Source organism: Hakea prostrata, chromosome 8 (genome assembly GCF_041222555.1).
Source record: "Hakea prostrata isolate BN-2017 chromosome 8, UWA_Hpros_2, whole genome shotgun sequence".
Lineage (NCBI taxonomy): Eukaryota > Viridiplantae > Streptophyta > Magnoliopsida > Proteales > Proteaceae > Hakea > Hakea prostrata.
Window position 1 is genome coordinate 4789745 of NC_142607.1, and position 20556 is coordinate 4810300.

General features: G+C 37.0%; 2 protein-coding genes and 2 pseudogenes across 4 annotated transcripts; 1 reads left to right on the forward strand and 3 right to left on the reverse strand.

The window, feature by feature from the left end:
- The first annotated feature begins 826 nt into the window (after nucleotides 1–826).
- On the forward strand, nucleotides 827–5506 carry LOC149006434 (E3 ubiquitin-protein ligase AIRP2-like). Of its 2 annotated transcripts, XR_016175146.1 has the most exons (6): nucleotides 827–1441; nucleotides 2031–2193; nucleotides 2375–2441; nucleotides 2549–2765; nucleotides 2876–3180; nucleotides 4028–5506. XR_016175146.1 is itself a non-coding variant. In XM_089166364.1 (5 exons), the coding sequence occupies exons 1-5, from the start codon at nucleotides 1353–1355 to the stop codon at nucleotides 3084–3086; spliced, it is 747 nt and encodes a 248-aa protein (XP_089022490.1). In that variant the 5' UTR covers nucleotides 827–1352; the 3' UTR covers nucleotides 3087–5506. The 2 variants fall into 2 exon arrangements, 1 of the variants encoding a protein (XP_089022490.1); XM_089166364.1 differs by having other exon boundaries at nucleotides 2876–5506.
- Nucleotides 5507–7374: 1868 nt separating this feature from the next.
- On the reverse strand, nucleotides 7375–9498 carry LOC149006435 (GDSL esterase/lipase At3g48460-like; annotated as a pseudogene).
- Nucleotides 9499–12760: 3262 nt separating this feature from the next.
- On the reverse strand, nucleotides 12761–14873 carry LOC149006436 (GDSL esterase/lipase At3g48460 pseudogene; annotated as a pseudogene).
- Nucleotides 14874–16666: 1793 nt separating this feature from the next.
- LOC149006437 (GDSL esterase/lipase At3g48460-like) lies at nucleotides 16667–18807 on the reverse strand. 2 transcript variants are annotated; one of them, XM_089166041.1, is made up of 2 exons: nucleotides 18136–18807; nucleotides 16667–17405 (listed from the first exon to the last, which is right to left on the reverse strand). In XM_089166041.1, exons 1-2 carry the CDS (start codon nucleotides 18787–18789, stop codon nucleotides 16899–16901), a joined length of 1161 nt encoding a protein of 386 aa, XP_089022167.1. In that variant the 5' UTR covers nucleotides 18790–18807; the 3' UTR covers nucleotides 16667–16898. The 2 variants fall into 2 exon arrangements, with proteins under 2 accessions (XP_089022167.1, XP_089022166.1); XM_089166040.1 differs by having other exon boundaries at nucleotides 16668–17408.
- Between the last annotated feature and the right edge of the window lie 1749 nt (nucleotides 18808–20556).

Consider the following 20556-nt stretch of genomic DNA (forward strand, 5'->3'; position numbering starts at 1 on the left):
AAATTGTTTAACCGTATCGAACCGTGCTGTTTAAATCCGCACCATTCAAAATTTGGTACGGTATGTATTGAAACCAAATTTCTTATGTACAATTTCGGTTTTAGGTACTCATACCATCTGTATGTATCGAAAACGTCTTGAATTGATACTGTACCAAATTAAGGAATATAAATGTAATTTTATAATTAAAACATTTTACCTTTATCCCTATCATTAATTCCTAGTTTTAGTTTTTCGTTTTGTCATTCACTCATTTTCTTAGATTTACTTGTTTTGTCTCTGTTAATATTATATTCTATTGATTGTTTGATTGCAACTTCATTAGGATCTTAATGAACTAATAACAAAAGTGACATGGGTTCGTTCGTACTAAAATTGTATCGCCTAATATATCTTGTTTAAACCATTTTCTCGAACGATTTAATATCGAAACTGTACCGAACTGTTTTTACAAATACCAATATCGTACCATACTGTGTAAATTAGGTACAATAAATTATGGTTTTTGGTATTCAAAGTTGGTACCGTATCGAATTACTGAAACTGTACCGATTGACACCCTTACTCCACCCTAGCAAGGACGAACCGATTCTAGAGTTTTTAAGATCAATGTCTGAGTCAATGTATGGAAGGGGAAACCGATTTAACCCTATCCGAGTTTGTGACCTACAATTCCATTATCCGTAGTATCATTTTTTAAAAAATTATTATTATTATTATTATTAGTATTTATGTTTTAATTTTTTTCTGGTTAGAAGAAAAAAATTAGTTAAATAAAATAGTGATGAACAAACTTGACTAAATAGTCTAAATTATTATATTGAATGATGCCTTCGCATTCCCAGAAACAGAGTAGACGACACCTCATTAAATAAGATAACGAACAGATAACGAAGAGATTGAGGAAGCGATAGAGATCAAAGCTAGAAATAGGAATGAAATCATTGAAATCTTTGCCGAGCAAAACGATTTACAGAAAGGAAGCAAGCAAAGCAACAACAACCCAGTGGTATTTGCAGGCGCAACGATAATAATAGCCGAAAACGGAGAAGAGAAATCAAAGACGAGAGAAAGCAGAAGCTCAACTTCAAACCAAGCTGCAAAAATAAAATAAAAAAACCCATAACCCTACTCCTTTCTTTCTTCCTTTCTTCCTTTCTTCCTTTCTTATCTGTCCTGTATTTTGAAGAGATTAGGTTCTCAAAAACCAAACCCACTACCTTTTCCTGCACATAAACTAACCCATATTGAAAAGCTTTAATTTTCACCAGTGGTTCTTCTTTGTACATAGTGTTTTCGTGTTCTTCCCGAAGAAGAAGAAAAGGAAAAAGAAGATCTTGTAGGGGAAAAAGATGGAGCCTCTGTATAGTCAACTTGCTAAGTCATCTTACAAGGATTCCCTTAAATCACTGGAAGCTGATATCCAATATGCCAATACCTTGTAAGTTGACTCTGCTTTCCGCGTTTTGAGGGATTTACTTTCAAATATCTATGTTCTGCGTATAGGCCTGTTTGTCGAGTACAATTGGTACCAATTAGGCAATTCATCTTGTCAGTATGATGGGTTCATCCTTCACAAGGAAAAAAAAAAAAGGGTTCATCATGAAAGTATAATTCGCCAGTTATTCTTTTTTTTTCTTCTAATTTATGGGTTTTAAACTCTCGTTATTAGTGGTTGTTATCTGATAGAAACATAATTTCAGCTTTGAAGTTTATAATATCCCTTTCGTTGTTAGTGGTGTTGTTTAGTTGTTTGGGAGTTTAGATTATTTTCAGATTAATTGGAAGATTTGGGCTTGCCATGTCCTTGTGTATGTCTTCTGTGGGCGGAATTTATATCTGTTAATGCAGCATATAATTCCATTAACAATTAGAAACGAAAATGCCCATTTTGATTACACCAGGAAAAGAAGGAAGAGCGGTAGCCGTTTTCTCTGGCCAAATCTTTTCATTCATAACTGTTTAACTTAGATTTCCATGGTACTCGATGGTATTTGGAGAAAAGCTTAAGTGTTCTTCTGTGAATGCAGGGCAGCATCAATTCCAAGAGCCAAAGGTGGCGGACGCCTTCAAATGAAATTAGTTTATAGCAACTTGACTCCTTTAGTTCTGTTTCTGCTCCAGTGGATGGATTTCTCTTGTGCCTGCCTACTACAGAGATATTTAAGCCTCTTCCACATAATGGTGTACAAGGTTAGCTGCCATTCCATCCTTTAAAACTCTTAACAGGTCCAGGCAAATTTGAAGAAATCGGGAAGGTTGTTAGTGGAGTTTAAGCAGACCTGATTGTGTTTGGGAAAAGAAAAAATTTCTTGAAATTTTTTAATATGTAATGCTGAATTGATGTTGACATGGCCCCTTCTTGGACTCACAGGTTTATCAAGATGGGAGGCCTAGCATTTCTTCGCATGGTAGAAAAGCAACAATTGGGCAATTCTATGGTATGCAAACTTTGTACTTTCACTTCTTTGGCTGATATTTTAATGGCACTGTTCTTGACTGATCACTTTTTGGGAATGCCTAACAAAGCCGATAAAATTTATTGCAGCTATCATATTGCCCTCTCTACAACAGCTAAATGGTGAATCTTATGAGGCAGATTGCACCATGGAGAAGTTTGGAAGAAAGAGAATGGATGAAAAGAGGAAGTTCTCTGATATGGATTTGGAGAGAGAAGATGAGTGTGGCATTTGCATGGAGCCATGCACCAAGATGCTCTTGCCAACTTGTTGTCATACCATGTGCATTAACTGCTACCATGACTGGTAATTATAAAGCCAATTCCTTTATTTTTAAATTGTTTCTTGTCAAAGGCTCACAAATAAAGAAGTAGTAGTTCCTCCTAGTGACATTACTTTTGCTATGTTATTTACAGGAATACAAGGTCAGAGTCCTGCCCCTTTTGCCGGGGTAACATAAAGAGAGTTAAGTCAGGAGACCTCTGGGTTCTTACAAATAATGGTGATATGGTTGACAAAGAAACAGTGGCAAAAGAGGACATATTGAGGTTCTACCTGTATATTGATAAGCTGCCAAAAGATATTCCAGATACCCTGTTCTTAATGTATTATGAGTATCTAATGTGATCTAAGGGAGTTCCGGAGAATAATGTACAGAAAGGGCATCCAATCTGATGTGCAGAAAGAACAAAGCCGACCGTACCTTGTAAAACAGAGTCTGGTGAGAAAAAAGTTTCTCATAGTTAAGACATTAATAATCTCATCCTCTCTTACACTTGTGTAGAACTCTGTAAACCTCAAAAACAGAGGCTCGGAAAAATGATGATGAATTTTTATTTTAAAAAAAAGAGGAGATCCTACATTCCTCTTGGCTTATTTGGTCTGTTTTTTTTCCCCCTCTCCCTTTTCCCTTTTCATGTGATGAAGTTGCATGATAGAACAAAAGTTTAGTAGGATGTAAAATTTTTCATGTATTATATTTTTGTGAAGCTCATCCCTTCCAGAGTTGCATGATGATTTGCTTTAAAAAAATGAGGGAAGATGACACTGGTGCAATTGATTCAAGAATTCTATTCATGAGGCCTGTGATATATTCTATCTCTGGATTGTTCCACCGTGTTCGATTGATAACTAAACCCAATTAGAATCCAATCCACTTGACAAATAATTATAACAACTTTATTTTTCATCTCCTTAGATCATCCAGTTCCTTCTTTTAGCAACTACCAGCATGATTCCTCAAAATAGGATGTCTCATTATTTGTTTGCATCTTCAAAACCTTTGATACTCTGTTCGTCCAATAGGATGCATACATGTTATATTAAAACACTTAGATTTTACATTGGTTGTAGGTTGTAGTTTTGTTATGAACCTTCCAGGATTTTGAATATTAGAGGTTCCGTTTGCAATATATATATCTCACCTAAGGCCAAGGGGGTAGCCAAGCTGGTGCCAAGCTGGCATAGGCATCTTTCTAAATTGGCAGGCAACCTGTATTTGACTTCTCTTCCATGCTTGCGGCCGCTCACCATGGATTGAATTGGTTCTCCATGGTCCTGTGTGACAGGGGCTCGGGGACTTGGTGAATAGTTAGGGCGGAAGCTCAATACCCTTGTCTAAAGAAAAGAAAAGGAGAAGTTTCTTACCCTGTATCACTATTGGTAATACTGAAGTTGTAACTAGTAACAAGTGGCCAGGGTTCTGAATGGTAGCAGGTATGGTTAGAAGAGAAGTATTGTATTGAGTACCTCTTGGAATGATTTAGCTTCCCAGATGGAATTCTCTCTTGAATTAAGGAGGATTGTGGAATCGAAACATGTAAAAGCAAGCTCTTATATGTATTATCTTTTGAAGAACTGTTTGGTCACCTGTATTGTAAACTTTAACTTCTCCAAATGGTTTAAATTTGCCTAGATGGAGCTTATTCACTGTAAATTGTATCATAACGAAGTAATGTCTTCTGTACTATTCAAACAGGGGATGAACTCATGTATTTCTTATTTTCATTGATCTATGAAATAGCAGATTGGTTCAAAATTCTACCTGAAAATCCTGATACATTGATGTGTAGGCTATCAGCTTTTATTTTGCTATTTCTTTCAGTCAGTATATGTAATTCTCCTTTTTGAGATTGTGGCTGGCAGGCTTGTTAGTCTCTTTTAGCCTTTATATATTTCTTTCGTGGATGGCAGAAGGCTTTGGGGAACTCTGGCTAACCTATAAATGGACCCTAAGCAGGCTTAGTTTTGAGAAATTGTATGATCAACTCCTTGCTCTGGCATGCAAAACACTATTTGATGAAAAAAACAAGCAAAGATGGATTATAATAAATAGGAGATGGACCATAACAGATCTAGAATGTGGTTCTATTTAGAAACAGGAATGCAATTTTTATTGCATTAATTAGGGCAACATATGATATTGTTTTGTCAGCTGCAATAATAATGACGATTATTACTAATTACAAGGATAAATATATCGTTTAAATTTTAGTTTTTATTGTGGTTGCTTGAATATCATGTTCTCTTAGATTAAAAATGCTACTTTTGTTGTTATGCTTCTCTTTGTGGAACTCATGTTGTTAGAAAGGAAACAAAAGGGTTTGGCTGTGCTGAAGACAATAAGGGTTGGACACATGACTTGTAAAATCTATTACAAAATGTTAAAGTTAAATCTTCATAATTTGCATACAACTGAATAAAAATAGATGAGTCTGGTTATGACAATTCAGAAGTTGTTATGTCATTAATTTGATAATGTCTTGGACCTAGTAAATAAATTCAGCTTAATAGAATAATTTTTTATGTTTATGCGCATTCTATTGTCTATCTATGGACTAAGCAATGTTGAATTATTTCAATGTCAATGTTGGTCATAATGAAATGAAGGGTAGGTATGTGAAATGGATAACATTCCTTACTTTACTCAGTTCTTTCTAAATATACAGGACAGGTTTCATATACCTTCTGTGGGGTCTCCATGCTTGAAAATATATTGAAAAGAGCTAGTGCTTCAATTTACTGATTTTTCTTGGCCATATGTGGTTGCTGCCTTCTTCTTTTTTTTTTTTGGTCCCCCCCCCCCCCTCTTCAGTGAACTGTTACTCTGTTTGTTCCAACTGTTTGCTTTGCCTTTTCTGTTGAGTATAAATACGTTGGTTCTCTAAATTCACATAAGACTGGGATTGATTATGTTCTACTGTGAATGCTATCTTCGATGAGTTTGAGTTGACCTGCTTGATTTGTCTTAGAGCCTACTGCCCCCCTTTCCCACAGATAAAGAAGCTTAGTGCATTATTTCTTGAACTCTTATTTTGTTTGGACTGGTTTCACCAGGCATGAGAAAATTTTCCTTATAGGTGGCTATTTCTTGCAGTTTAACATACTCAGCTAGTGAATGAGCACAATTCTTATGGGTTTCATATGATGTCTGAATGTCTGATGTTCATCTTCTTGCAAAAAGGCCTGGCCTCAATGTTTGTGAAAACTGTTTGCCATTGTTTTTTTTTTAACTCAAGTTTCATTTGATGTCAACTTGGTTTTTTCCTATGAGTGCCAACTAGGGAGTCCTAGTCTCCTAGACTCTTTGGCTTCTCTAAGTAAATGGTTATTTTCATAGTCTCAAACCATCTAATGTAAAACCCAAGTTTAATTGATTCGTCTAATCTCCCTGTATTTTAGGGAGCTGGGAGAAATCAGAGTTGTAAACTTCTGACTTTAACTCTCAGTATTCAATTCTCAGATCTTCATTACTGACTTCCCTCTACTACAATTACATCGAGGATTATAAAAACATCTTTCATTAAACCAAGTAGAAGCTACTCTTTATTGGGCAAATATTCTGTGAAAACAATCTGTTGCAGATGACTGTAAAGCCACTCACTCTGTCAAAAAAAAACCCATCCTTACATGGGATGTGAAAGAATGATCTTGTGGTTCTGCACTTACTGATTCTACCATCGTAAGATTCTGTATCATTGAAATAGCCATGCATTGATCAGTGGCGAGGTCCATTCAACCTTTCTGTTTCATTTTTGGTTGCATCAATGCTCTGTTGTTAGTCACATAATGTTCTTTCTAGCTGTGGGAATGCATATGCTAAACACTATACTGATTATTGTCGAATTTAACTAATAACAATTGTGCGATCATAGATTATTGTGCATTAAATGGTTGTTTTGGAAGGTCATGCTTGGCTCATTGTCAAGTTGTCTCTTGTTGATTGCTTGGTCATGGGTTCCAGTTCTGGAAACAGCCTCTCTAAAAACAAGGGGTTAGGCTGCCTACATATCACCCTCCTTAAACCCTGCTTGATGCAGGAATGCAGGAGATTTCTGCATTGGGTAAAGCATTTTTGTAATGGTGGTTTTGCTCAGATGGAAGTTAGATTTCTGTTGCATTCAAATCCTAACTAGCTCTGTTCTCCAAATCCTCTGCAGTTCATTCAAATTGCTAGCCTTCTGAGTACCACAAGGGAAAGAAGTAAGAAAAAAGAAAAACGGGGGCGGGGGGGAGGGGATATGGCTTTCATGGTGACATGAATATGAAGGACCTGTTCCTAAAAATTTAAAATGTCTTCCCATATTCTCATAGGGAACCCTCCATATCTGGGGTTGCTAAACCCAAGTGGAGTTTCAACCTGATTGAACCACCTGTGTGGAGTAGGCCGTTAGTTCTCTCCTCATTCACCTGGTGACCGATAAAAAATTTCATATAATGTGATTTTGGGCTTTCTTTTTGGGCTGAATGGGAAAACGATAAGGTTAACAACTCCATCTCGAACTCAACCAGAGAGAAAATTCCTGTCCAGATGCGTTATTAATTGATGATTCAGTCTTTTATTGTATTGCTTGTTAGTAGAAACAGGTACAAATAGACAATGGCGTGCAAGTAAGAGATATAACAAGATGATCTCTCAGCTCCCTTGTGATTTTCTACTGAGCAAGTCAGTGAATGAAGGATGACAATATCCACCACGAAGTAAAAAATCAGCAACATACTTGTACATGGCCTCTGTGAGGTGAACTCCATCCCAGTTGATGAACTGGCTAGGGTTTGAACAAGCTCTCGAAGCAGCTGGTGACCCACATGTGGCGAAGTGGGTTGAAGTTGTATAGTCCACCTCCTCCAGAGCCACAACAACACTTGAAGGGCTCTTGGAACCCATACTTGCGAGTGTTCTTCATTACTTCCTGATAAGCTTTTGAGTAATCTGCATAAGAAATGATAGCCTGAGGGAATTGATTCCTAATATCTTGAAGCTTGTTTTGAAGCTGCGAGTTGTGTGCGTAAATCCCCAGGTTTGCAGTCCTCGCACAGCCCATGTCGTCTCTATCATAAAATTGAGAGTATGTCATGGATAGCGCCAGGCATCCAGTTGGTGGTAAACCTTGAACCACCACATATTTGGCCCCTTTCTTCAACACCTCCTGTCATACAATAGAAGCATGGAATTTGGCATATACTTTTATCAAGATCTAATTGTAATTACTAGAGGAAGCGAATTGCATATGAGATTTTTTTCATCTCCACAGAATAAGAGATTGCTATAACCTTCAAGAAGTCTATGTTTCTCTCACATTTTTTCACCGCAAATTAGGAGGAGAGTCCACAAGAGGCTTATTGGGGTTTCATCTTTGATTCATTTTGTCAGTACTTAGAGTTGGGGTCATCCCTTAATGTGTGGTAGAGAAATGTGAGGTAAGTACATACCCCTATCATAACAAGTAGAGGATCGAGACTCCCTTTTCTTAAGTGCATTAGTCTGACGGCAATTTGAAATCGAATCTTTACAATGTAGCTAGATTCAATGTTTGGTGGAGTCCATTTCTTTGGGATTGGGATCCAATAGGGGTATGATCAACCTCTCATAGAATGAAATCTGGATCAATATAGTATTTGCCCCTATTCTATGATTGGTGAACTCCTTTTTATCCCCCATTTCCGTATGAACGCCATCAAACACATAGGGATAAGGGTCCACCTGCAAGTGCCTTGATAGTGGGAGTAGGACAACACGATCCTCGTACAACTTCTCAAAAAAAGTAAGATTTTGTGGGTCTCGATGAATGGCCTCCCTTTTATATTTCTCCATCATACAATATGGGTGAGGTTCATACAAACCTATGACGAAATTAATCAAAATTGGATCTCTTGAGAACATATCCTTATTGTGTCGTGGAGAAGTGAGAGGAATACAAACCTCTACCCATCTAGTAGAGGATATCAAAATGCTAAATGTCTTCTCCCATGAAGGATTCAAGACTAATCTTTAATGCCTATTGTAGCACCCATTAGGGGTGAACTAATCTAAGGGGTGAAAGTCTAATGATGATCAACCATGCACATCTGTCACTTTTGCCATTAATAAGAAGGAACAAAGCTATATTACCTCTAAAAATCTGGAGACTCTATCAATGATAAGCTGCTGCACAGTGAGAGGAGATACATGTCCAAGGGTATATGCATAGTCGTTTGCTCCAATCTCTCCAACCCAAAACAGGGTATCATCAAAGAATTTTGTGCAATCGCTGTTTGTATTTGCTCCTCCTCCACAACCATTTTGCTCCAAGAAAGTATTAAACCATTGTAGCTGAGTCATGAGTGATTCAGGAGTTATATCTAGAGTAATACCGTTCATCACAAAGTATTCATGTTCAATGGCCGTCCCACCAGCCACCGCAAAGTTGACACCATGAGAAGTATCCATCTTTGCTCGTTCAAGGTAAGCTGGCAAGTATGGTAAGTTGAGGGCTTCAGCAACAAAATCGATCACTAGACGACCATCAGAGAAGCGACCAGTGGGTTTGTTGAAGAAGGTCATGCCATAAGGAAGTTTTGATGCTCCAAACCCAGCTGGACCAGAGAATAAATTGGTGTTACCCGTGTCTGTGAAGGAGTCACCAAAGGCAAGGATCCTAGAAAAGTTTGCGCTTGCACTACTGCTACTTGGGAAGCAAAAGAAGAAGGTGAAAATGGTGGCTACAAGTATAAGTTTGGAAGGAAACCAATTGTAGCTAAAGCTCTCCATTGTTTTGCTGTGGATGCTTAGGTGTCAAGGAGATTTGTATAACACTATGATTTAATGGTCTCCATGGAAGAAGAGGTAGTTTACTTATATAATGGGTCTTAAATTCACCTGAATGACTATTATGTCCTTAGCTTTTTTTGGCAAATTTAAAGTTGAAAGTTTTTTTTGGGTAGGAATTTGGAGTCGGAAGTTAAAAAAGGAAAGTTGTGGTTGTTTGAACAGCTTTTGACCTCAACCGAAGACACCGTTTCAATGTTATGTTGTTTCTAAACTACTGCATATCTCAAGACATTTCCTACCACAGATTGTAAAACTCCCTCTATGATGTATGTTTTCTTTATTGTTGTGTTGGTTCTATAATAGGGTGTTCCAATCTTCTGCTAACCATTGAAGTGTTGTCGATCTTCCTAGGCTAGTGCCAGTGATGTCGTGGTGCCCAACGTTAGATGAACATCACTTAAATTCCATGAAATCTCAACTACTCAAAACACCATGTGCACATTTAACCAACTTAAGTGAGAGATGAAATAAGAAAAAACTCAATATTTTTTTGAAATGCCGAACTATATTTTAACGTGTGGGATTTAATGAAATACACGTAGTCTCCATCCAACGCTAAGCACCACCACCATGTTAGTAGTAGTAGCCTAGCAAAATTTGATGTCGATCCTATTTTCATCCTCTACAATTAAATCTCAACCGCTCAAAACAACACGTGCACATATAACCAACTTAAGTGAGAGAAGAAAAAGAAAAAATATCTCAAATTTTTTTCTTCAAATAACCTGAACAATATTTTAAGCATGTGAGATTTCATGAAATACACATAGTCTCCATCCAACGCTAGGCACCACAAACACCACTATATGAATGGCAGTAGCCTAGCAAAATCTGATGTTGATCCTATTTTCACCCTTTACAATTAGGTTTCCTATAATTATCTATTAACATTGTGACATTTGGTTGTATAATATTTGATGTTCGGTATTAAAACCCGGATTATAAAATAAGAAGTGTTGACTTCATGAAATGACATTTGGAATTTTTGGGATTAGTCCTCGATTGGAATTGTTTGGAAAACCCTAAATTGGCAAGTAGGTGATGTGAATGTGAATTAGGGTCGTGCTTCAATGCTGCACAATTAATCCACAACATTGAGCTGCCTACAGTTCCGATCAATTCTGGTGTTCGAGCACCGTTTTGGTTTTTTTTTTTTTTTTTTTAACTACACCACTGAAACTCAAAAATAAATAAATAAGACGGATGGTCGAGATTCGCCACTTTAGATGTAGACCGTAGGAATGCGTAGCACTGAAGCCAAATGACGTGAATTATGATTCAACCGGATTGATTAAACCCAAACCGGGGGAAGAAGAGAAAAAGAAACAGTTGGATTGATCTTGGTAGACCAAAATTAGGATTCGCTCAAAGCAACAGCTTTGGAACTACCTAGAAATGTAAAATGCATGGATCCTATACCTAGCTATAAGAATGTAATTTACATACTAACTCGGCGCTAAGGAATTAAGAAATTCATACATGTGGACACTCTTGCATATGCTTTTATTGGCGTCACTAATTGTAATATTAAATAATTTTTACTTTATTTTTACAAATAGTTATATTCTAATTCAGGGAAAATTTGAGAGACCCCAAGATATCGTAAATTACAATACTACTATTAAATTCTTACAAAAAAAATACTGTATTTCTATTATTATAAAATCATGAACATATGGAGGATGGCTATATTTTCATTCTTTAGTTACCCTTATTCATCTAATCTATTAAACCTTAAACTCATTAATTAAAAATATAAGTATAATAATATAATAATTACCAACACATATTTCTTAGTGAAATGGTCATGGGTTCAACTCTTGCTGATAGCATATGTAATAATCTCCATATCCTATATAAAAAAGCTTCATTGTACTAAAAGAAAAAATAATATATATATATATATATATATATATGTCTGCCTGATGTCTACTAATTAAATAACTACATTCTTTCCTATTAAGTTCTTTTATCTCCCAAGAAAATGAGTTGTTTATCCTTTAACTCTAATTTTTTGTGATTTTACATGGTTGCCCTTGGCAAAATAAAATTTTATTTTTCATCAAACCTAAGATAAAATTGGAAAGAACCATTTGGTAAGACGGTATATTGGGCTTTTTTTTTTGGTGGTAAAAGGGTATACTCGTCTTTGTAATTTATAATATTATAGAAAAGGGTATAACCATAATTTTCATTTTTAGTGCGTAAATATTGCTAAGAGTATATTTGTCTTTTCACTAATCAATTTTCCATTCTAATTGAAAAGGGGGCGATTGCCAATTTGGCATACTCATGGAGTGTTTGTGCCTTTACCTATTCATTTTGATGTCTCTGAAATTTTCATATTTTTTTAATACATTTCTAATAATTTATATTTTTTAATTCTTAAAAGAATTGAATCTAGACTATGTGCAACGTCTCTCGCTCTCAAATATTACGGGCGACAAAATCCAGTAAGATTAACGTAAATCGGCGCTCGGGGAACTTGAGCCTTTTTTTCGAACCCCATCATTATGTTTCTCACGGCAGAATGCCGCCAGGAGGATCCCCACTGTACAGTAGGAGACATTCTCGGTCTAATGACCCGGAAGACAAACCAAGAGGATTACCAGGTCATAGAAACTGGGCTAATCTATTTAAAGGAGGCAAAGTCATGGAGGGCTCAAAGGAACTATAGATTCTTGAACCAACACTCAAAAGAAGAAAAAGTAATCGTTCAATGTGTTGATGATGAAGTCTTGGTAGAAGAAGACAGGTGGGAGACAACATCTATTTAAAGGAGGCAAAATCATGGCCGTTTTTTCTCTTTTGTGGATTCTTTCAATAAACCAATTAAGTAGAAGCTAATGTGTATTGAGCAAATATTCAAGCCATGCATTGATCACCCATATATATACTCCATTCAAGCTTTGTGCTAAACATTTTCGTGATTATTGTTTTGAGTAGGTCTTTAGTTCTCTCCTCCCATTCACCTGTAAATTAATTCATATAATGTGATTTTGGGCCTTCTTCTTTGGCTGAATCTGGTAGAATAGGAAAACGATAAGGTCAACTACTGAAGCTCAAACTCAACCGGAGAGAAAATTCCTGTTCAAATAGCTAGGTTATTGCTTGATTATTCATACTTCTAATGTAATAATTGTCTTATTAGAAGCAGGTACACACAGACAATGGGCATGCAACTACAATTAGGTGGTAACAAGATGATCTCTCAGCTCCCTTTGAGCAAGTCAGTGAATGGAGGATGACAATATCCACCATTCAGTAAAAAATCAGCAACGACCTTGTACATGGCTTCTGTGAGGTGAACTCCGTCCCAGTTGATAAACTGGCTAGGGTTTGGACAAGCTATCAAAGCAGCTGGTGACCCACATGTGCCAACTGGGTTGAAGTTGTATAGCCCACCTCCAGAGCCACAGCAAACCCTGAAGGGCTCCTGGAACCCATAATTGCCAGTGTTCATCATTACTTCCCGATAAGCATTATAGTAATCTGCATAAGAAATGACAGCCTGAGGGAATTGACTCCTGATATCTTCAAGCTTATTTTGAAGCTCAGAGTTGTGCTGGTTAATCCCCAGGTTTGCGCTCCCCACACAACCCATGTCGTCTTTATCAAAAATTGGAGAGTATGTCATGGATAGCGCTAGGCATCCTACTGGTGGTAGACCTTGAACCACTATGTACTTGGCCCCTTTCTTCAACACCTCCTGCATCACAATAGAAGCATGGAATTTGACACATATTCTTAAGAGGATCCAATTGTAATAATGAAGCTATTACTACTAGAATTGCATATGAGATTTCTTGCCCGTCCATTGAATAAGAGATCGCTCTTGTCAAGTCTGGATCATAAGGTTTGTACTTCCTTTACATCTTTTCACTTAGGAGAGGGTCCACTTGGGGTCTACTGAGGTTCCACCTCTGACTCATTCTTGTTGACATTCGAAGTGGGCCTTACTCCTAATGTGTGATGAAGAAGTGTGAAAGAAACACAAATCTCTACCCTGAAGGGTGGAGGATCCAGATTTGCTCTTCTCATGTGCATTAGTTAGGATGCAAGCTTAAACCAAGTCTCTACAATACATCTGGTTGACCAATACATTTAGATGGAGTCCATAGGGCTTAGAGATTAGGGAACCGATAGGGGCATCGTCGACCATTCATAAATAGATGTATAGATGGATATGAGTGTTTTTCCCCTACTTACAATGGTCAATACTACCCTCAATTGTTTCTCGTATTTCCTCATAAACACCATCAAACTTATAGGTCAAGGGTCACTTGACAGGTCCCTTGATAGTGGGAGTAGGAAAACCTGGAATATGTGTTTCCTTCACACTTCTTCACTACATATTAGAGGGAGGGTCTACCTCTGAGGGTGTTGACAAAATGAACTAGAGGTGAGACCTCCACATGGACCTCACCCCTAATGTTTAGTGGAGAGGTGTGAAGGGAGCACAGACCTCTACCCTAACAGATAAAGGATTTGGGCTCAAAAACAAACACATTTTTTTATAGGAAAATCTATGTTCTCAAAAATAATAACTCATAAAGCCATCAGTGTACTCCTTTTCGTTGGAGATTCAAAATATCTGTTAACCCTATTATGCAACTTGCACATCCCTTCAATACTTTTGCCATTATTCAGAAGGAACAAAACTATATTACCTCTAAAAAGCTGGAAAGTCTTTCAATGACAAGTTGTTGCACAATGATGGGAGATACGAGAGATCCACGGGTATATCCATAGTCGTTTGCTCCAATCTCTCCAACCCAAAATAGGGTTTCATCAAAGAATTTTGTGCAATCACCGTTTGTATTTGCTCCTCCTCCACAACCTTTTTCCTCCAAGAAAGAATTAAACCACTGTAGCTCAGTCTGGAGTGATTCAAGAGTTAAATCTATAGTAATACCATTCATCACAAAGAACTCATGTTCAATGGCTGTCCCACCAGCCACTGCAAAGTTGACACCATGAGATGTATCCATATTTGCTTGATTCCGATAAGGTGGCAAGTATGGTAAATTAAGGGCTTCAGATACAAAATCGACCATTAGACGACCATCAGAGAAGCGACCAGTGGGTTTTTTGAAGAACGTCATGCCATAAGGAAATCTTGATGCACCGAATCCAACTGGACCAGAGAATGAATTGGTGTTTCCTGTGTCTGTGAAAGAGTCACCAAAGGCAAAGATCCTAGAAAAGTTTGCTGCATCACTACTACTAGGGAAGCAAAAGAAGAAGGTGAAAATGGTGGTTACAAGAATAACTTTGGAAGGAAACAAAATGTAGTAGCAGCTCTCCATTTTTTCACTTCGCATGCTTTTGTGTGTTAGTGGAGACACTACCACATATATGGACTCCACAGAAAAGGGCTTTTATACTTCTATATGGTTCTGATTTTCATCATATGGACCATTATGCCCTCAGCCTTTTCTGGTAACTTCGAAGTTAAAAGTTAAAAAAAGCAAAAGCTATTGCTTGTTTGAACGGCTTTTGACCCCAACCGAAGACCGGCGACCTTAAAATTTATTTGATTTTCATCATTCATAATTAATTTTTATTGTTTAGGGTAAATTAATTTCAAATTTAATCTCCATTAATTTGAATTCCTAATTCGTAGATTCAATTTTTAATATCATATAATATTACTATAATAAATGCATGAAAACATGGAGAATGGCTACATTTCAATCCCTTAGTGACCCTTATTCATTCAATCTATTAAATCTTAAAGTCATCAATTAAGGATGTACAAAACTATAATTAGTATTAATTGATAAGATTATTTAATCCTTATTTTCCGTGCGTACTTAAGTTCATTCAATAATTATTTCTCTCTCTCTTTTCATTAATGGTTCGCTTTTTTTTTCTTCTAAATTGTAAAGAATTCAATAGTTTTGAATTTGATATCCATTAATTTGGGTTCTTAATTCCAAGGTTCAATATTTGATATAAATAATCCAAAATTCTTCCTAATATGCTTCTTATATTTTTATGTATTTCTTATATATCTATATCTTTTTAATTCTTAAATTAAACCTCACTCTTCGTTTTTCTAAAAGAATTGAATGTAGTCTATTTGCAAAAACAGGATTCTAGGTTTCTTTGATTTCTTCTACTGAAACTTTCTCTACAAAATTAGCTTATATGACTTTAATCAGTAGAAAATATGCAAAAAATATCAGAAGGCGACTTGGTGGGAATTTCATGGGATTTTTTTTGGAATATTAATATCCACCATAAATTTAAGATATTTTTTTAGCGTTTGTTACATGCAGGAATTTCAGCTAAGGAGACTCTTTCTTGATGGACACCAATTCATCCTTGTTGTGTGTTTTGCAGAAATAGCATGAATCAAATAAATTTGGCAACAGGGCCATTAGGAATCAGAGTCACAACATTTTGCTGAATTTATGGGATTCTTTCTTTGACAATTCCCATTTTGATAAATCCATGCTATGGTGATGTTTTCAATTATGATGATAACTTGCTATGCTATCTGGTTTTTTTTTTTCTTTCAATAAAGAGCATAATCTAGAATTATGGATTATGTTAAGCTATGGTCCGAAAAGAAAAAAAAAACAACTATGAGCAATTAATCTCTCTAGACCAGGTATTAAGGCTGCGTTTGTTTGCAAAGGTGGGGTGGGAAAAAAGGGGTGGAAAAAAAAAACATATGGGTCCCATGTGTAGTGGGGTGAGGGAGAAGAAAAGGAAAGGAAAGGAAAGGGTTTTGTGGAAAAGTGATAGGGGTGGGTCCCACTTTTTACTTTTCCCAACTTTTCCATAAAGTCCCACCAAATATGTGGGGTTTTAAAATAGCATGGGGTGGGAAAGTTGGGCAGCCACATCAGCAGACAAGTCCCATTTTCCCACCCCAAGCAACCAAACAATCTACCATTTTGGGATTTAAAGGAAAAGTAAAAAATCTACACTTTTTTCAAGAATTTTCTCACCCCACCTTTATTCCAGCAAACAAACACAGCCTAACTGAAGAGTCTTGGGCTTCCAAGGAAGAATCAAGAATAAATGATGAGTTCAACTGCAGTTCAAACTCAACCTGAGAGAAAATTCCTGTTCAAATGGGTTATTAGTTGATGATTTAGACTAGCTTCCTGTATGATTTGATTTGTGGTGCCCAAGTTTTGGCGTGCCCTGTTGAGCAGGAACTTAGATATACATAATATAAATACTATAAATGATGCACAGTGGATTTACATTCTTAAGATCTTCTAGGATAACGGGATACTACACTGGGATATACTGGTGCAATTGTCTTAAGTAGAAGCAGATACACACCAGACAATGGCATGCAAGTTGGTGATTACAAGATCATCTCTAGCTCAGCTCCCTAGAGTTTTTTTACTCAGCAAGTCAGCGAATGGAGGATGACAATATCCACCACGAAGTAAAAAATCAGCAACAACCTTGTACATGGCTTCTGTGAGATGAACTCCATCCCAGTTGATGAATTGGCTAGGGTTTGAACAAGCTCTCGAAGCAGCTGTTGAACCACATGTGGCAAGTATGTTGAAGTTGTAAGGTCCACCTCCAGAGCCACAGCAAGCCTTGAAGGGCTCTTGGAAACCATACCTGCGAGTGTTTTTCATCACCTCCTGGTATGCATTTGAGTAATCTGCATAAGCAATGACAGCCTGAGGGAATTGTTTCCTAAGATCCTGAAGCTTATTTTGAAGCTGGGAGTTGTGCATGTAAGTCACGTAGTTTACACTCTGCACACATCCCATTTCGTCTCTGTCATCAAAGAGAGAGTATGACATGGATAGTGCTAGGCATCCTGTTGATGGTAGACCTTGAAGCACCACGTACTTGGCCCCTTTCTTCAGCACCTCCTGCCACCCAATTGAAGCATGGAATTTTGCATATACTCTTAAGAAAATGAAATGTAATTGAGTATCAGTTCTCTACCCAGTAGAGGTACGTGCTTTTCTCAACACTTTTCCACCACCACATAACAGGGCCAATGTGGAGTCTATCCCACCTCTAAATGGTCCTTACTGTTATCATGTAGTAAAGAAGTGTCAGGACAATATGTACCTCTATCTTGATGGGTATACGTGCCGTTCATTGTTTCGTCTATAACATTGTGAACACCATGAATCCTATATCTCAAGGGCCCCTTGATAGTGATACCTGAATATACTTGCTTTTCTAACAGTTAGAAGTTGAAAAGTCCCTTCCACATTTTTATTTCTTTTTTGGGGTGGGGGGTTGTAAGATCACTTCCCTAATGATGTCATCTCACCTCAGTTAGTGTTGTAAGTGAGGGGGCCGCGATAAATTTTCCTAAAGCAAGGTGTTGCAGGAATTCCTAGGGGTGAGATGGGTATCAAACCCAGAACTCAGGAACAATGAAATCTAGCCTGAACCTTTCAGGTAAACCTAAAAAAGTGAATGGGTTTGATACCCATCTCTCTCTCTCTGCCTGTGTGTTTGAGATATAGAGACACAGACACACAGAGAGAGAGATGTGCATCGAGGAGATTTGCTGTTCATCATCCATGTGCATCCCTTCACTTGTGCAATTATTAAGAAGGAAACGAACAAAAATGATATTACCTCTAAAAATCTGGAAATACTATCAATGGCAAGCTGTTGCACAGTGTCAGCAGGTGTGAGAGATCCAATGAGATATGCATAATCGTTTACTCCAATCTCTCCAACCCAAAACAGGGTATCATCAAACAATTCCCTGCAATAGGTGTTTGTATTTGCTCCTCCTCCACATCCTTGTTCTTCCAAGAAAGTATTAAACCACTGAAGCTCAGTCTGGAGTGATTCAGGAGTGTTATCCACAGTAAGATTGTTCCTCACAAAGAACTCATGATCAATGGCCGTCGAACCAGCCACTGCAAAGTTGACACCATGAGATGTATCCATATTTGCTCGGTCAAGGAAAGGTGGCAAGTATGGTAAGTTAAGGGTTTCAGCTACAAAATCGATCACAAGACGACCATCAGAGTAGCGGTTGGTGGGTTTGTTGAAGAAAGTGGTGCCATAGGGAAGGTTTGATACATGTTGGAACATGGTTGGACCAGTTGACGATTTGGTGTTTCCTGTGTCTGTATAAGAGTCACCGAAGGCGAAGATCCTAGAGAAGGTTGGACTTGCAGTAGAGAAGCAAAAGAAGAAGGTGACAATGGTGGTTACAAGAGTAACTTTGAAAGCAAACCAAGTGCAGCTGTAGTAGCTCTCCATTGTTTTACTAAGCATGCTTGTCTGTGTTAAGATCTGTATGGCACCGTAACATGGACTCCCTGGAAGGAGTTGTACACTTATATGGTTCTGATTTTCATTAGATGGACAGTTTTGCCCTTACTTTTTCTGATGATTTGAAGTTTGAAGGTTTGAAGTTAAAAAAGGAAAAGGCTTAAAACTAACCATCAGATTACTATCTAATGGCTATTTTACAAACAAAAAAGAAATATCATATGACTATTGACTGTAGGGTATCTTGTCAGTGGTGTTTTGTACTGAGCTGCACTCGCTGAAGCGTGCTGTCTGAGGAGATGGCATTTAAGTGGGGTTTAAAAACTCAGGAATGGGGTCAGTCCTGAATCGGAACTTGTTTGAAGAACCCTAGAAGTAGTGGTAAGGAGGTCATAAGAATTGTTGATTCTTTAAAAAAAAAAAAGAATTGTTGATTCAGTTAGATTGATTCTAATAAAAAAAATCAATTGGGTTGATCTGATTTAGATAGACCAAAACAAAGATCCGCTCAAACCAACCGGTCTCGAACCTTGGATTACCCCTTAAAATTAATGTCACCCTCTTAATTATTCAGTTTATCAACTAAACCTCCCATGTGAGGTGAAAATATATCAAAGAGACCCATGCTATTAGAAAAACATAGTTAAGTGTTGATGCAAGCAAGTTAAATATTTTAAAATGACAAAAATAACCTTAATGAAAAAGCCTACACTCCATCCATTTCTTTCTCTCTCTTTAGTCTGCGACTTTTTGCTCTCCCAAACATAAATCCTCAAAAAGTTTAGAAGATGTGGCTTTTAAATTTAGGTTATGGAGGTAATATTAGAAATGGATAAATAAAAACTAAAGTTCTTTATATGTGAGTCTCTTAAGTTGATCATAAGCTAATATTGGGTTCTCTTAATGCAATATATTACATGTGGGTTCCAAATAGACTAACAGTGTTAATTACCATTAAGTATATTTAAATTTTAAACGTGAAAGAATAAAAATGTTCCTCAAATTATTTAAAACATTGTGTTAATATATGATTTAAAAAAAAGAGATAATTGATCATTAAGCTTTAATTTATATGATTAAATACATATCAAAAAAAGGGGGGTAAATTTAATAACACAATGTATTAAATAACTTATGGAGTATTTTGATCCCTCCACGTTTAAAATTTGAATACGTTTAATGGTGACTAACGGTGTTAGTCTAGCTAAGGGTGTTAGTAATTAAGGAGTCTAACTAAACAAAATTATCAAATAAATTTTTTACATAAAAGCCCTTAAAACAAATACATAAAGACATCTATGACCTAATATAACCTAATCTAACCAAATGACCATAATACCTCTGTCGAAAGCATCATATCAAACCACCAGGTATCAACCCATTGCTGACCCGAACCATGATGAAATTGCCCAACCCAAAACCGAAGAGCACCAGCAAATCAGTTGGGCTGGCAGGGAAGAATCAAGAAAAGATCTTCTTCTCCATTAATGATTTGGTGAGAAGACGAGCGGTGGGATAAGACACTAATTGGGAAGCTTAAGGACAGACAGAAAGTTGGTGGAACAAATAAATTTCGAAGTAAATGCATTCACCTGTGGACAGTGGAGGTAGTATGTGTTGGATATGGGTAGGGTAGTAATAAGAGACTTTTAAATGTGAACTGCGCGTGTTCCGTACACGCACACATCAAAACAATAGATCGTTTCATTTATCGGCATTTCGGTCCATTAAATGGAAGGGTACACAAAATTCATCGTTTCGCTTAGGGTT

Bases quoted from the DNA above. Each gene is read 5' to 3' on its own strand.
- LOC149006434 (XM_089166364.1), top strand. From the start codon at position 1,353: ATGGAGCCTCTGTATAGTCAACTTGCTAAGTCATCTTACAAGGATTCC. The intron at 2,442-2,548 runs GTATGCAAACTT...AATTTATTGCAG, and splicing joins AACAATTGGGCAATTCTATG to CTATCATATTGCCCTCTCTA. The intron at 2,766-2,875 runs GTAATTATAAAG...TGTTATTTACAG, and splicing joins ATTAACTGCTACCATGACTG to GAATACAAGGTCAGAGTCCT.
- LOC149006437 (XM_089166040.1), bottom strand. From the start codon at position 18,789: ATGCTTAGTAAAACAATGGAGAGCTACTACAGCTGCACTTGGTTTGCT. The intron at 17,409-18,135 runs GTAATATCATTT...ATTGGGTGGCAG, and splicing joins GTATTTCCAGATTTTTAGAG to GAGGTGCTGAAGAAAGGGGC.